The sequence below is a fragment of the Patella vulgata genome, chromosome 4 (assembly GCF_932274485.2).
Source record: "Patella vulgata chromosome 4, xgPatVulg1.2, whole genome shotgun sequence".
NCBI lineage: Eukaryota > Metazoa > Mollusca > Gastropoda > Patellidae > Patella > Patella vulgata.
This window is the reverse complement of record NC_065882.2, coordinates 72,466,842-72,479,287: the sequence shown is the minus strand read 5'-3', so window position 1 is coordinate 72,479,287 and position 12,446 is coordinate 72,466,842. Positions and strand designations below refer to the sequence as shown.

At 33.9% G+C, this 12,446-nt stretch overlaps 1 protein-coding gene across 2 annotated transcripts in view; it reads right to left on the bottom strand.

Moving 5' to 3' along the window:
- Window positions 1-11,862, bottom strand: part of LOC126819172 (microtubule-associated protein 1B) — a 51,988-nt gene extending 40,126 nt beyond the window's left edge. For both annotated transcript variants that reach the window (XM_050547048.2, XM_050547049.2), the window contains exon 1: window positions 11,675-11,862. In XM_050547048.2, coding sequence (XP_050403005.2) covers window positions 11,675-11,810 — 136 coding nt within the window. In that variant the 5' untranslated portion in view covers window positions 11,811-11,862. The remainder of the gene's footprint in view (window positions 1-11,674) is intronic.
- Between the last annotated feature and the right edge of the window lie 584 nt (window positions 11,863-12,446).

Sequence of the window (12,446 nt, the reverse complement as noted above, 5' to 3'; positions counted from 1 at the left end):
TGTTGGCTGGGAATGACCCACATGTGTTGAGGCGACATTAAATCACATTTTCCCACCCCTGGAATTGAATAGATCCAATTGGACATAGCTACCCATACATTATCTATGGGACCATAATCTCATAATCTACTGAGTCATTCTAGACTATTAGAACAGATGGTAAAATACCTCCACTATCCTTCATTAACTATAGACTATCATATTACACTCCTGGTAGAATCCTATCTCACTCAACAGGAGATATTCCAACTGTTGGTGTATTGTAAGTAATGAAAGAGAATCAGTCTGGACATATTATTATAAATCAATAAAAGATGGAGTAACAGCAGTCTAGGCATATTGACATTCCATGTTGTGTATTTAAATGGCAAACTAGGGCCCATATTCACAAAATAAAATGAAATGGGGTTTAACGTCCTACTGTTCTGCACCGACAGGGCTAATGAAGACAGGCACACACCATACAGTGTGCTACATGTACAGGACAGCGGCACTACGCCCTACTGTTACATGTATATATTGAGACTGCCAAGGGTTCTTTTACATGCACACGAATGTGTACACGGTATGTTGATTTTCTGTCTCATCCTAACGACTATACACTGTCCCTTGACAGGCCCTGTCTTGCACCACTGACAAAAGGGAATCAACATGGAAAATCCTGATGAACTTTTTTGGCCAACGCAGGGATCGAACATGCGACCTCCAGGTCATGTTTTAAATGTTTGGTTTTTTTTTACAAATAAAACAACCAGATCAAAATCAGAATTTTTGGTGATAAGATTGTTTCTGGTTCCAACACAAATTCTCCAATTCAACAACGTTTCAGCTAATTGTTTCCATATGTAATCCTATAATTTATTTTAACTAGCCTAAAATCCTGACTATAGCTCATAAAAACAATTCTCTTCACAATCCAGGAGATAATTCATTAACAATTTGGTTAATCAATAATTTTATTTGAACAATATAGTCAATTAATCCTTTCGTGACTCAAAGACGAGACATGAACTTGGAAGTTCTTAACCTAGATCTGATTTCGGCGGCAGGAAACTGTAGACAAATGATAGTTGACTGTAGGAAGGGCGGGGGATCACTGTGGGTGGATTTATTCATGAAACATAATAAAGAAGGGTATTCTATAACACTTCATTTACATGTGACAAACTACAACATGTGTTGTTTGCTATTCTATCCCTCAATCTGTTACAAAAAATATCTGAAATTTAACAAAAGGACGTTTTATGTTTTAGGAGCCAACCATGTACTAAACTTGCGCTGTATGTCTACGTTTAGTTTCCCTTGAGAACAGACACTAAACTAGTTTAATGACATTTTAATTATTTTAGTATACTTAAACTACTGCATACTGTATAGTTCTCTGTGTGAAGAATGAGTCAAACCAAGTCTAATAATCTTCTTCTGATAAACATTTAAAAGCATTTGTTGTATTTCAAGAATTTCTGCCAAGGTGAGGGGAGTGTGATAGAGGTGCATTAGTTAAAAAGTTTTAATTCCGTTACTACTTGATAAGACCAATGCTATTGCTCTTTTTTTAAAACTTCATCAGAATGTTTTAAATTTTGAGATTTTCTACACAAATGACAAGGAAAGGAATGAAGAGGGTACATACTATGGTATGTGAAAGAGTGCAACAGTTTTGATAAGAGAGCGAGAGAGAGAAATGGAGTTTAACATTCACTCCATGCAAACTATATAATTTCCGGATTAATATTTATTTCAATTTTATTTCCATAAATCATTTTGTGTGTAGGGGTATCTCTAACAGTTGGAGGAAACTGGAGAACCAAGAGAAAACCCACAAGGTGGGAAAGGCAAAAGTTTTGCTAAGACAGATGCTCTCTAAGCCCTCACAATAGATATGCATGTACTTATACATGTAGCTTACAAGTGTAATTTAGATCTATATCACAACCTCACTGGAGTTTGTTTACACTCAGTACATGTAAGTAATTAACACGTATCTGTTAATTACTTAATTAAATAAAGACTCTCGGTATCATTAAGCTACTCAAAAACTCCACTACCTCTACAGTATACATGTATATATCAGTTATCACTATTGGTAGTAGTTAACTACTACATGTACCAGAAGAAGCAGATGTGATACATGTATTGTATGTTACATTGTTATATGTACTTATTTATCTTGATGACATAAGATAATTATGTTATAACTAAAATCAACCAAGAAAGCCAGATGGTTCAACTTTTTCTACACACCCCCAGCAGTCTGTCGGCAAAATATAATGATGCAAACACAACAAATTATGAGCCTCAATTACAAAACCAGCTGGCTAAGAATTAGTTTTTTTCTGTATATATGTATGATTAATAACTGTTATCCTTGACACAGAAATTACATACAAGTTTCTAATGGAACCAATCTGTACCTATGAATGTTATATTTTGACTATCTAACATAGAGAAACATTTGTTTACACATCATTCATGGCATGCACAGTGCCTAAATCTACAAAAAATTGTGACATTTTTAGTTTATATACATTGTACATATGTATATAATGGAATTTCATCTATTTTCTATCTCCTGTGAAATATTTACTACTATTAAAGATGCATTATGTACATTGTAAGAGCTAAATTCATCTATAGCCAGTGTGTTTTCTGACATCAAATGTTATGTAATAAATTATTATTTAGATATCAACTCCTGAGGACCATCAGATTGTTTAGATATTGGATGGATTAGAACAATTTAATAATGTAATGACAATATATATTCAGTTTTCATTATCTATTTTTGAACTATTACCGCAAGAACTGCCAGCACTTTATCTAAATCTTGGATAATACATCTTTAATTAAATGAAATCAGCTAATATTCAAAAATCGATCACTCAATTGAGTCAAATAGAATCTGAGAGACTTAAAATATTCAAATACCAAATCCCCAATTCATTTGAGCACTAAAAAATAGCCAGCTATTTCTAGTCATTATACATTCAATAACCTCTGACCTATTCATTTTGACTTATTTTGATTCTAGAAAACCGTCATTTCAAATTTAAACCTTTCCCGTCTTAGTATTTGATCTACTGTGATTTTTCAATGAACCCAAACCCAGTGTATTTCATCAAATAAATACAGCCTTTTGCCTTGTTTCTAAAGTGACTTTGTAAATAGATTTTTATATCAAGTGGAATTAGGCATGTTTAAACTGTATTTATATGCATTTGTGAGGTTTTAACCCAAGCTGACGAAACCTGAGCCAACATAATGTAATCAATTTAAACTTTGCAGCTAAAACACTTATAAAAGCTCAATTATACTACAAAGTCTTTAGGTGTGATCAAATTCTCCTGAGAATAAATGAATTTTAATTGTATTGTGTTGCAGATGTGAATATATGTACATGTATTGTACAATGTATGTATACACCTGGTACATTTTAAAGGCACCTTCAATTAATCCATACTCTGTCAAATTATGAAGTTTAACATCCTACTTTTCGAGGCTAATGAAGACAAGTGTACTCCATGCAGTGTGCCATGAGGGAAATTTTGCCCGCTTTCTTTTCATCGTGGTAGTTCTCCCAATATTTGAAGCATGGAAAACACAAACATGTATTACTACATGTATAAATAAATCTTTATGAAGGGCGATTCTTCCTTTAGCAAAGGAAGGCAACACACAAGAACCATTCATTGTTCGGTTCATATGGAAGGCAACACAAGAACCATTCATTGTCTGGTTTATATATGGCATTGCCGACTATCATCCCACACTTGACCAACCTATTGGTTTCAAAATATTGATAACCAATTATGTCATATCCTTGTTATTTCCTTGTTCGTCAATAATATTGTGCTATTATAATAGATTTAAACTAGACAATGTTTAGAGTCACCTCGAGTGATAAGGTACATGTATGAGATAAATTATCTGGTGTTAGTTTTCCTGTGATAACAAATTTACATCATAATATACTGATAAGTTTAAATTACTTGCATAGTTTCAAAAACTATAAAATTTCTTATCTAACAAATACATTTGCATAATTTTACTGAATTCATCCATGGCATTCCACAGTATTTTTGACTACTGACTGAAGACTGATTGTGCACAATATTTATTTTATATTATACATCACATCCAATCTTTTATGTACATGTAGGCTACACATGTAAATAAAGAGTGAGAAATGGAGATGGAGATCATTATTTTGTTATTACAAGTGTAGTACTATGAGCGTCACGAAATTTGAAATGGCTTCATTATCCCAAAATGTTCATGATAAAAACCTCATGAAATGAAATGGGGTTTAACGTCCAACTGTTCTGCTCCTAACCTGGGCTAATGAAGACAAGCATACACCATACAGTGTGCTATGAGGGAAATTTTGCCCGTGCAGCGGCGCTACGTCCTACTCTTTTATCGAATTCCAACTGCCAAGGGATCTTTTATGTGCACGCCAATGTGTACACGAGACCTCGGGTTTTGTCCCATTAGACAGCTGACAAGGGGAAACCACGCCGGAAAATCTGGATGAACTTTCTCTGCCAATGCAGAGATTGAACACCCGACCTCCAGGCTAGCGAGCCAGCGTCTTACCCACTTAGCCATGTGATCCCCCACAACCTCATGAGCTTTGGCAGAGGAACAATCTTTGTCACACACACAAACAACAAGTCTGGGATCCCAAACTCGACAGTGTATTAATGACAGACCTTATGATCTAAAGCCCACTTGTTCGATAATTGCTTCCCCCTATCTGTAGGATTCATGGGAATTCAACATCAATTTAAATAAAATATAAATTTCTATCCATTGATTGTAAATCTAAATAATCATGTTTAGCTTATAAAATTAATGATTGACCAATTGTTCTGAATAAATTGATATTCGATTTGCTGAGTAAAAGACAAAAGCTAACCCATGTTCATAAAATGAATCTTTATGACTGATGATTTAGGCCATGACAGGTTTCCAGCTAGGAGGCCTGTAGTTTAACCTAATGAGCCACAACCCCTCACTGCTCCTTTAATTACATGTAATTAGATAGCACTGACATTAAACCAAATAAAAGGACTGCCTGCATAGCTCTTTCATTTGGCTTATTTACAACAATAATACAATTGTTGACTAATACAACAAAGAAATAATAAAGTAATACATGTATGAAAACAAGTACATGTAGCAGACATGCACAACATAAAGCATGCTACGTCATTTAGTGTCATGCGTACATGTACCTGACGCTGTATTATTGTGAATTTTTGAGGGTATGATCATTTGGATGGCATCAAAAACATGGAATACACGTAAAATAACCCTTGTAACCATTACAAGTCTGAAGGCCTGGCAAGAAACAGCGCTCATTTATTGGGGGTGGCATGCAAAATCGAGGTCCCAGGTACACGTTGGCGTGCATGTAAAAAAACCCTTGGCAGTTGGAATTCGATCAAGACTAGGTGAAATACAGCAGTGCAGACAAACTTTCCCTCACAGCATGGTGTATACCGGTCATTATTCCAGTTGGTGCAGAAAAGTAGGATGTTAAACCCCATTTCAATAAGAGTTTATTTCATGGCAGTCTTAAGATTTTATGTATTATCGTAACTCATTAAATGGTATCAAACACTATGCTACCTTTGCATAACACCAATGCAAGCGATTTCAAAATGTCTACCATTTGACCTGATCTCTTACCCTTATTCACTGCACTGCAATACAATTAATAAGAGTGGTGGACAGATTCTAAAGTCCAACCAATTGTACGTGGATTTCAGAAGTTGCAGACTACACCTGACCTGAATATAATCTAACTCTAGCGCTATAAAACCAGGTAATATAAATCATAATAGAATTTTATTGATTCATTTGACAGAAATCTTATTCTGAAAATCAATATGGAATGTTGCTGGTATGTGTGCTAAATACAGTCAAGCCTCACTGTATACACTGTATTTATTCCTACATGTATATGTAGAACAACAATATATGTACTTATAGTAAATGTACTGTAATACTGATATATCACTATACATGTACATGTACCATACGGTTCTAATTTTCATTTTTCATATTATGTACATTTAAAGACATTATTGTATTATTCAATTGAAATAATTCATTTGTGAAAAGGTTCTTGATGCCTCTTCAAATTTCTGGATATCTTTCAAATCATTATGGCTTCATGTTTGTTTGTTTTTAAATATTAGTGGATTTCATGTGAGTTACATGTACATGTACATTACCAGCACTAAATATTTCATGGGAGTAATAATACATGTACATGTTCCACTAGTAAATATTTCATGGGAGTAGTAATACCACTAGTAAATATTTCATGGGAGTAAATAATACTACTAGTAAATATTTCATGGGCTTAATAATACTACTAGTAAATATTTCATTCGAGTAATAATACCACTAGTAAATATTTCATTCGAGTAATAATACATTACCAGCACTAAATATTTCATGGGAGTAATAATACATGTACATGTTCCACTAGTAAATATTTCATGGGAGTAGTAATACCACTAGTAAATATTTCATGGGAGTAAATAATACTACTAGTAAATATTTCATGGGCTTAATAATACTACTAGTAAATATTTCATTCGAGTAATAATACCACTAGTAAATATTTCATTCGAGTAATAATACCACTAGTAAATATTTCATGGCAGACCAAAGACAGACTCAATTCTATTATCAATCCTATGATGAATACCTAAAAATCTGTTCTAGTAGCTTCAAATAATTATTAGAATTTTAATATTTGTGTTGATATTACATGTCCAATACCGTACAATGTACCCATCAATATTAGATAACTACATGTACATGTACCAGCACAAGTACGATATATACAAGATACAATATACCCACACAACACTAGATACATGTGGTATACAAGGATACAATATACCCACACAACACTAGATAATATAATGATACACAAGTACACATATATATATATATATATATATATATATATATATATATATATATATATATATATACATTCAGGACATGGTACAATATGATGACTCATAAAATAGATGTGCATCATAAAATATTTACTAATCTGTGTAATAATAATATCCATGCAGCACTATGGCCTACTCTTATATTGAATTCCAACTGCCATTGGATCTTTTACACACATGTCAATGTATACACAGGACTTGTTTTTCGTTCCATCCGCACGTCTAGACAGCTGTCCCTGTCCACCACCCCCCCCCGTCCTGCACCACTGACAAGACGAAACCACGTCGGAAAACATTAGAAATATAAAATATATGGAAGTGTAGATTGTAGCATCCCTGGCATGTACACGGCATACAAAATACATGACATACCTGTATCTGTGTACTACAACAACATTCTCAATATTTTTTTTATATTTTTGGCAAATAAAGACAGCGATGATTTAAACACAAACCTGGTCATAATAACCTAGACAATTGCCAACAGAAACTATGGAAGCTTAGACAATATATGAGTAAGCAAGAATGAAAGACTTGTTGATAAATACATGATAATATTAACCGATATTCCTAACAAAACACATTTTTTGGCCCATCCAAATAATTAGATATTGGTATTCTTCCTTGCCAGACTCTGCATCCAGCACCACTAAAGGGAATACAGGCTAGAAAATCCTAAAGAATTCCCCAAGTGACAACTCACTGGATGTAACACAGAACCTCCTGCTATGTGAGCCAGCACAGAATGAAAGACAGCAATTCCATTCTCTAAGAGACAAGTTTTTCATCCAAAACAAACAACTAGACAGTTTTCCTTACCAGACCATTCATCCAGCACCACTAAAGAGGAAGGCTGGAAAATCCTGAGGAATTACTTGGATGACACTGGAAAGAAAACTCAGAAGTTCCTGGTAGTGAGCCAGCATCATGGCTCCTACAATGAAGGAAAATACAATGTGATTTGTGTTCTCAAGTAAATCGCTACATGTAAGTAAATCAAGTAAGTTTGACTAAGTCCAAAACAATGCTGTGGTTTCCAGAGGGTTTTGTCAAGGTGCTGTCATGAATGGTTGATTCCAGTCACAAACAACCAGTCCATATGAAAAGAAGTGAACAAAAAAGGGAACACGGTAGAAAAAAAAAAATCATGAATAAAAATCCTAGATTAGTCTATTTTATAAAGTGCATTCTTATTGATTTTATCTTTTTATCTTAAAATTTCTCTTGACACAAAGAAGTCAGCACCCACAATAACTCTACTTTCAATTTCTATCATACTTTAAATGGTACATTGGAAAGACACAACAATTATTCGATCATTTTCATGTGTTCTGTTGTCTGTATCCGACCCACGAGCAGCTGGTCCTGATTTATTGTTATTCTAATAATGAAGCTTAGCAAGATGTCGTAAATACCATTCAATAATATGATAAATAATGCAGCCTTTTGTAGGCTAGCTCAGGTAAAACCGGTGAGGCTAAGCATTAAAACAAATACCTTATAGAATTCTACACAAATACATGTATGCACGCTTACACAACACATACATGTATCACATGTAGCATTTAAACAGTTTCCACATGTACATGTATGTAATGATATCTACATATATTTTTTAGGACAGAAATGATACTAGATCATTATTTAGGTTAAAAAAAAATAAAGAGTACAAATGTAATACAGAATACTCTTGAATACTCCATAAAAATATCAAAGATTAACAACATTTTAAGTTTTGTTATAAATAAAATGAAATGGGGGTTTAACATCCTTCTATTCTGAACAGACTGGTCTAATAACGACAGGTTATATTACAGACATCATGGATATTGAACTTGTACACATGTGTACCGTTATAACTATTGTCTGCAATGTAGGATGTAAGTAAAGGTGTACACATGTTCTTGCTATTAAGGTTTAAATACATATTCATGTATGTCCAAATTCATCCCTGTTTTACAAGACAAATCAATATGAAAATATGTATATATCATTATATGTTGACCCATCTTAGAATGATTAGAGTATCCCACCCATAACCCAATCTCCATGTTTTTTTACGGTTATTGTCGATTCCATGTGTAATGTCTACCTATCCAAAAATGTTTAGAGTACTCCCGACCAACAATCCAAATTTGTCTCTTTATAGAACATTAGTGTCTGGGACCATAGTGGAATCCAACACTTATCACTGTAATAGCAAATCAGAGAGTTGTGGTGCATGTATTGTAAGTTATTGTTCGGCAAACTATATCAGGTAATTGTGACCTATCAAATTTAATTTGACAAAACACCAGGGCAACATGACATCATATCTACCATAACTAAAACTTCAAATATTTTTATGTTTTCAACAATAACTTTGATCTAATGCCAAGACCTTGAATCAATCTAATGATTCAGATTTAATTCCCATCTTTCCTTCTATTGATTGCGTGATAGGATTAGACAATGGTTGTAGTAAACAGACTGACATTAGGCGGCCATTTGTAAATGAAGGTATAGGGAAACATCCATCACATCTGTTGTAGAAGTCAGTCAAATAAACCTTTAGACTAGAATGATGAAAAATTACCCACATTGTACATGTAAAAATAGAGGGGTAGTAGAAAGAAATATATTATACAATCTGTTATCTATCTTCATCATTGACTCACCTATTTCTATTTTAGGGGGTTTCTTGTTATAATACCGGTATGTATGTTTACTCACTGTTACAGTTTCATAAATTTATATAAATTAAAATCAAGTCCCCTTACATAAAAATAAATCTGTGTGCTTGTGTTAAGTTTTTAAATTTTATAAATGTACCCATGCTAGGGTGGCCCATGTGCTCTACAGAAATAAAGTCCACCGCTGATAGTTCGAGACTACCACTGAAGCGTACACATTCGCCGTGCCGAGACCAACTTTCTGACAATATGATACTATAAATAGCCATGGCACGTGCAATTCTCTACAAATCTATCAACTATTACAGCCGTAAAAAATTTATTGTTGACGATTTTGAATAGCAGTGAAATTAAGCTTCTTGGTTATTACAGCAGATTTAGAAATTACGTTCGTTTCATTTTTTAAATCGCTTTATCATTAACTGTACCGTTAAGAGCGGCATCTTTTGGTTTAGTACAAATAATATCTCTGAATCACTCGGATTAGACAGGAACATGATACTTGCAGTAGTTTCATTTTACTTTTACAAGGTTCTTAAAACGATTGTTGAGCTACCTAACGTGCTTATTTCTAAATTCAATTTCTTGTTCTAGCTTTCTGTTATGTTTCGTAAAAAAGTAGTCTTGATTATCCCGACCTGTCAATCAGACGTAGAATGGTCGATAGACTGGTTAAGCGAGACTAATTTCAAAACAAGGGCACGTAACCTATCTTTTACTCAAAAGTGTCTGGATGTAATGGACGACACTTGGAACCAGTTTTCAGTCTATTATTTATAGATGATTAATGGTCATAGCTTATTAAGTACAACATGATCGTTTATTTAGTGACTATAATTGTGTGAAACTGATTTGAGGCTTGGCATATATATAAATATTGTGGCGTAATTGTCGAGATATAAGGAGATATATGGAGATATTTATTTATGGTGGGTCACCCTACCCATGCCATGTGAATGTACATGTAATTAATGTAGGCCTACACATACATGTACATGTATATATTCCCCAATTGCAAATCCCTGTCATCTACAATGTACATATATGCAGGCTACATGTAAAAAAATGGGTTTTCAGTTGAGTTATCCTGCATTATTAACACCCTATTAGAATATGAAATCATGACCATCGTTACGTGTACTTTATCTGCTGTAATTTGTCTAAAATGTTTTACCTGCGTATTTACGCAGCTGATGACATGTTATCAAACATACTGAACAATGAACATACAAATCTTGCAATAATAGGCTACAAAGTTTTATTGATCAAAATAAAATGCCGAAAATGAGCATGTCATGCACAGTCTTGCACATCATTATGTACCAGTGCATGTAACTGTCTGAACTGCATAATTTTTATTCAACAAGGTATAAAAAATTGCTTTGTGTAAGGTACCTGAATAGAATCATGAATCTATTGCATAATAATAAATCATATATCGAGGTGTGTAATGCATTATAAATCTTATCTTTTCTAAGCCAAATCAAGCCTGACAACCTGAACAAGCCAATTAATCTTGTGTGACATGGGACTGAAATTCCTTTGAAAAGGTAAATAATTATTTTAATGCAAGTCGAATAACAATTTTATTGTTGTGACAACTTTCTATCTTGATTCATTGAAACCGGAGAACAACCCAGACAGTGAAGAAATTCTATTTTTATCATCCACAGATATCGAATGTAAGAGAAAGTGAGACTGAGAGAGAGATTCCGAGATGACTGGCTTGATATACATGCTTACTGGGCTCTGCAGTCTCAATCTCATTTAAAAAACAAAACGTTAAAATTACACCCTTAATTTATAATCTTAACTCAGTCTAGAATGACAGTTTTAAAGAGTGAAAGTCCATGATGAAAATAACCGTATTTACGAAGCAAGTTCATTCCATGATGTTGTCTACACCGAACCGTGCCACAAGAAGCTGCAAAGTCACAGCAGCCAATAGTGAAAAGCGAAATAGATAGCATTTGTCTGAAAACGGCTGGCCTTGTTTTTGTTCAAATTAATCAAGCTTACCTTTTGTTATCTCGGCCAAAATCAAATCCCTATGTGCATCCGTTGAGGGTTCTCCAACAACAATAAAAATTGCAGATTTAGGGGTCGAGGATCCATCCCCGAATTGAGAGGAATTTGTAAACCCTTCCGTCGCCATTCTCTTTCTATCTTTACAGTCGAGTGCTGACCGGCGAATACAAGTGCTTGTCAATCAGACATTTAACAAATTTTCTTATCTTCAATTTGATTGGTGCGGTGAATCACCCATATAACGCTCAACCAATCAAAAGACGACTTGTATGTGACTTCGGCTTTAGAGTCGCGTGGATCTTCCGAAAAAAATAACTACATGTATGCCTAGTAAATTTTATTTTCTAAAATATTTGCAAGAGCTCAACGTTTTTATCTTAAAACTATTGCTCAGGGTGTGTATATTATAAAATGACATTGTAATAACACTGTAGAAGTGGTTCAACAATGAAGTCAGCAATGAGTCAGTCAATTGAGTCAACTTCCACGCTGTTTGTGTGTAAAATGGGCAGATTGGGGTTATGGACATAACGGCGTTAAACCATAACGGCCACAAAATTTAGTCAAAACGTCCAAACATTTAGTCATAACGGCCAAACAATTTGGTCAAAATGGATAAACAAAATTCAAAATTGTTTAAGTAATTAATATTTGTTATCCATTCTCAATCTAATGATATTTTGTTATGTACATAAATTTAACATAACAATGTCTATAAATAGCTTCGGTGAAATGAAAAGACGCTCTTAGTTTTTTTTTTCTC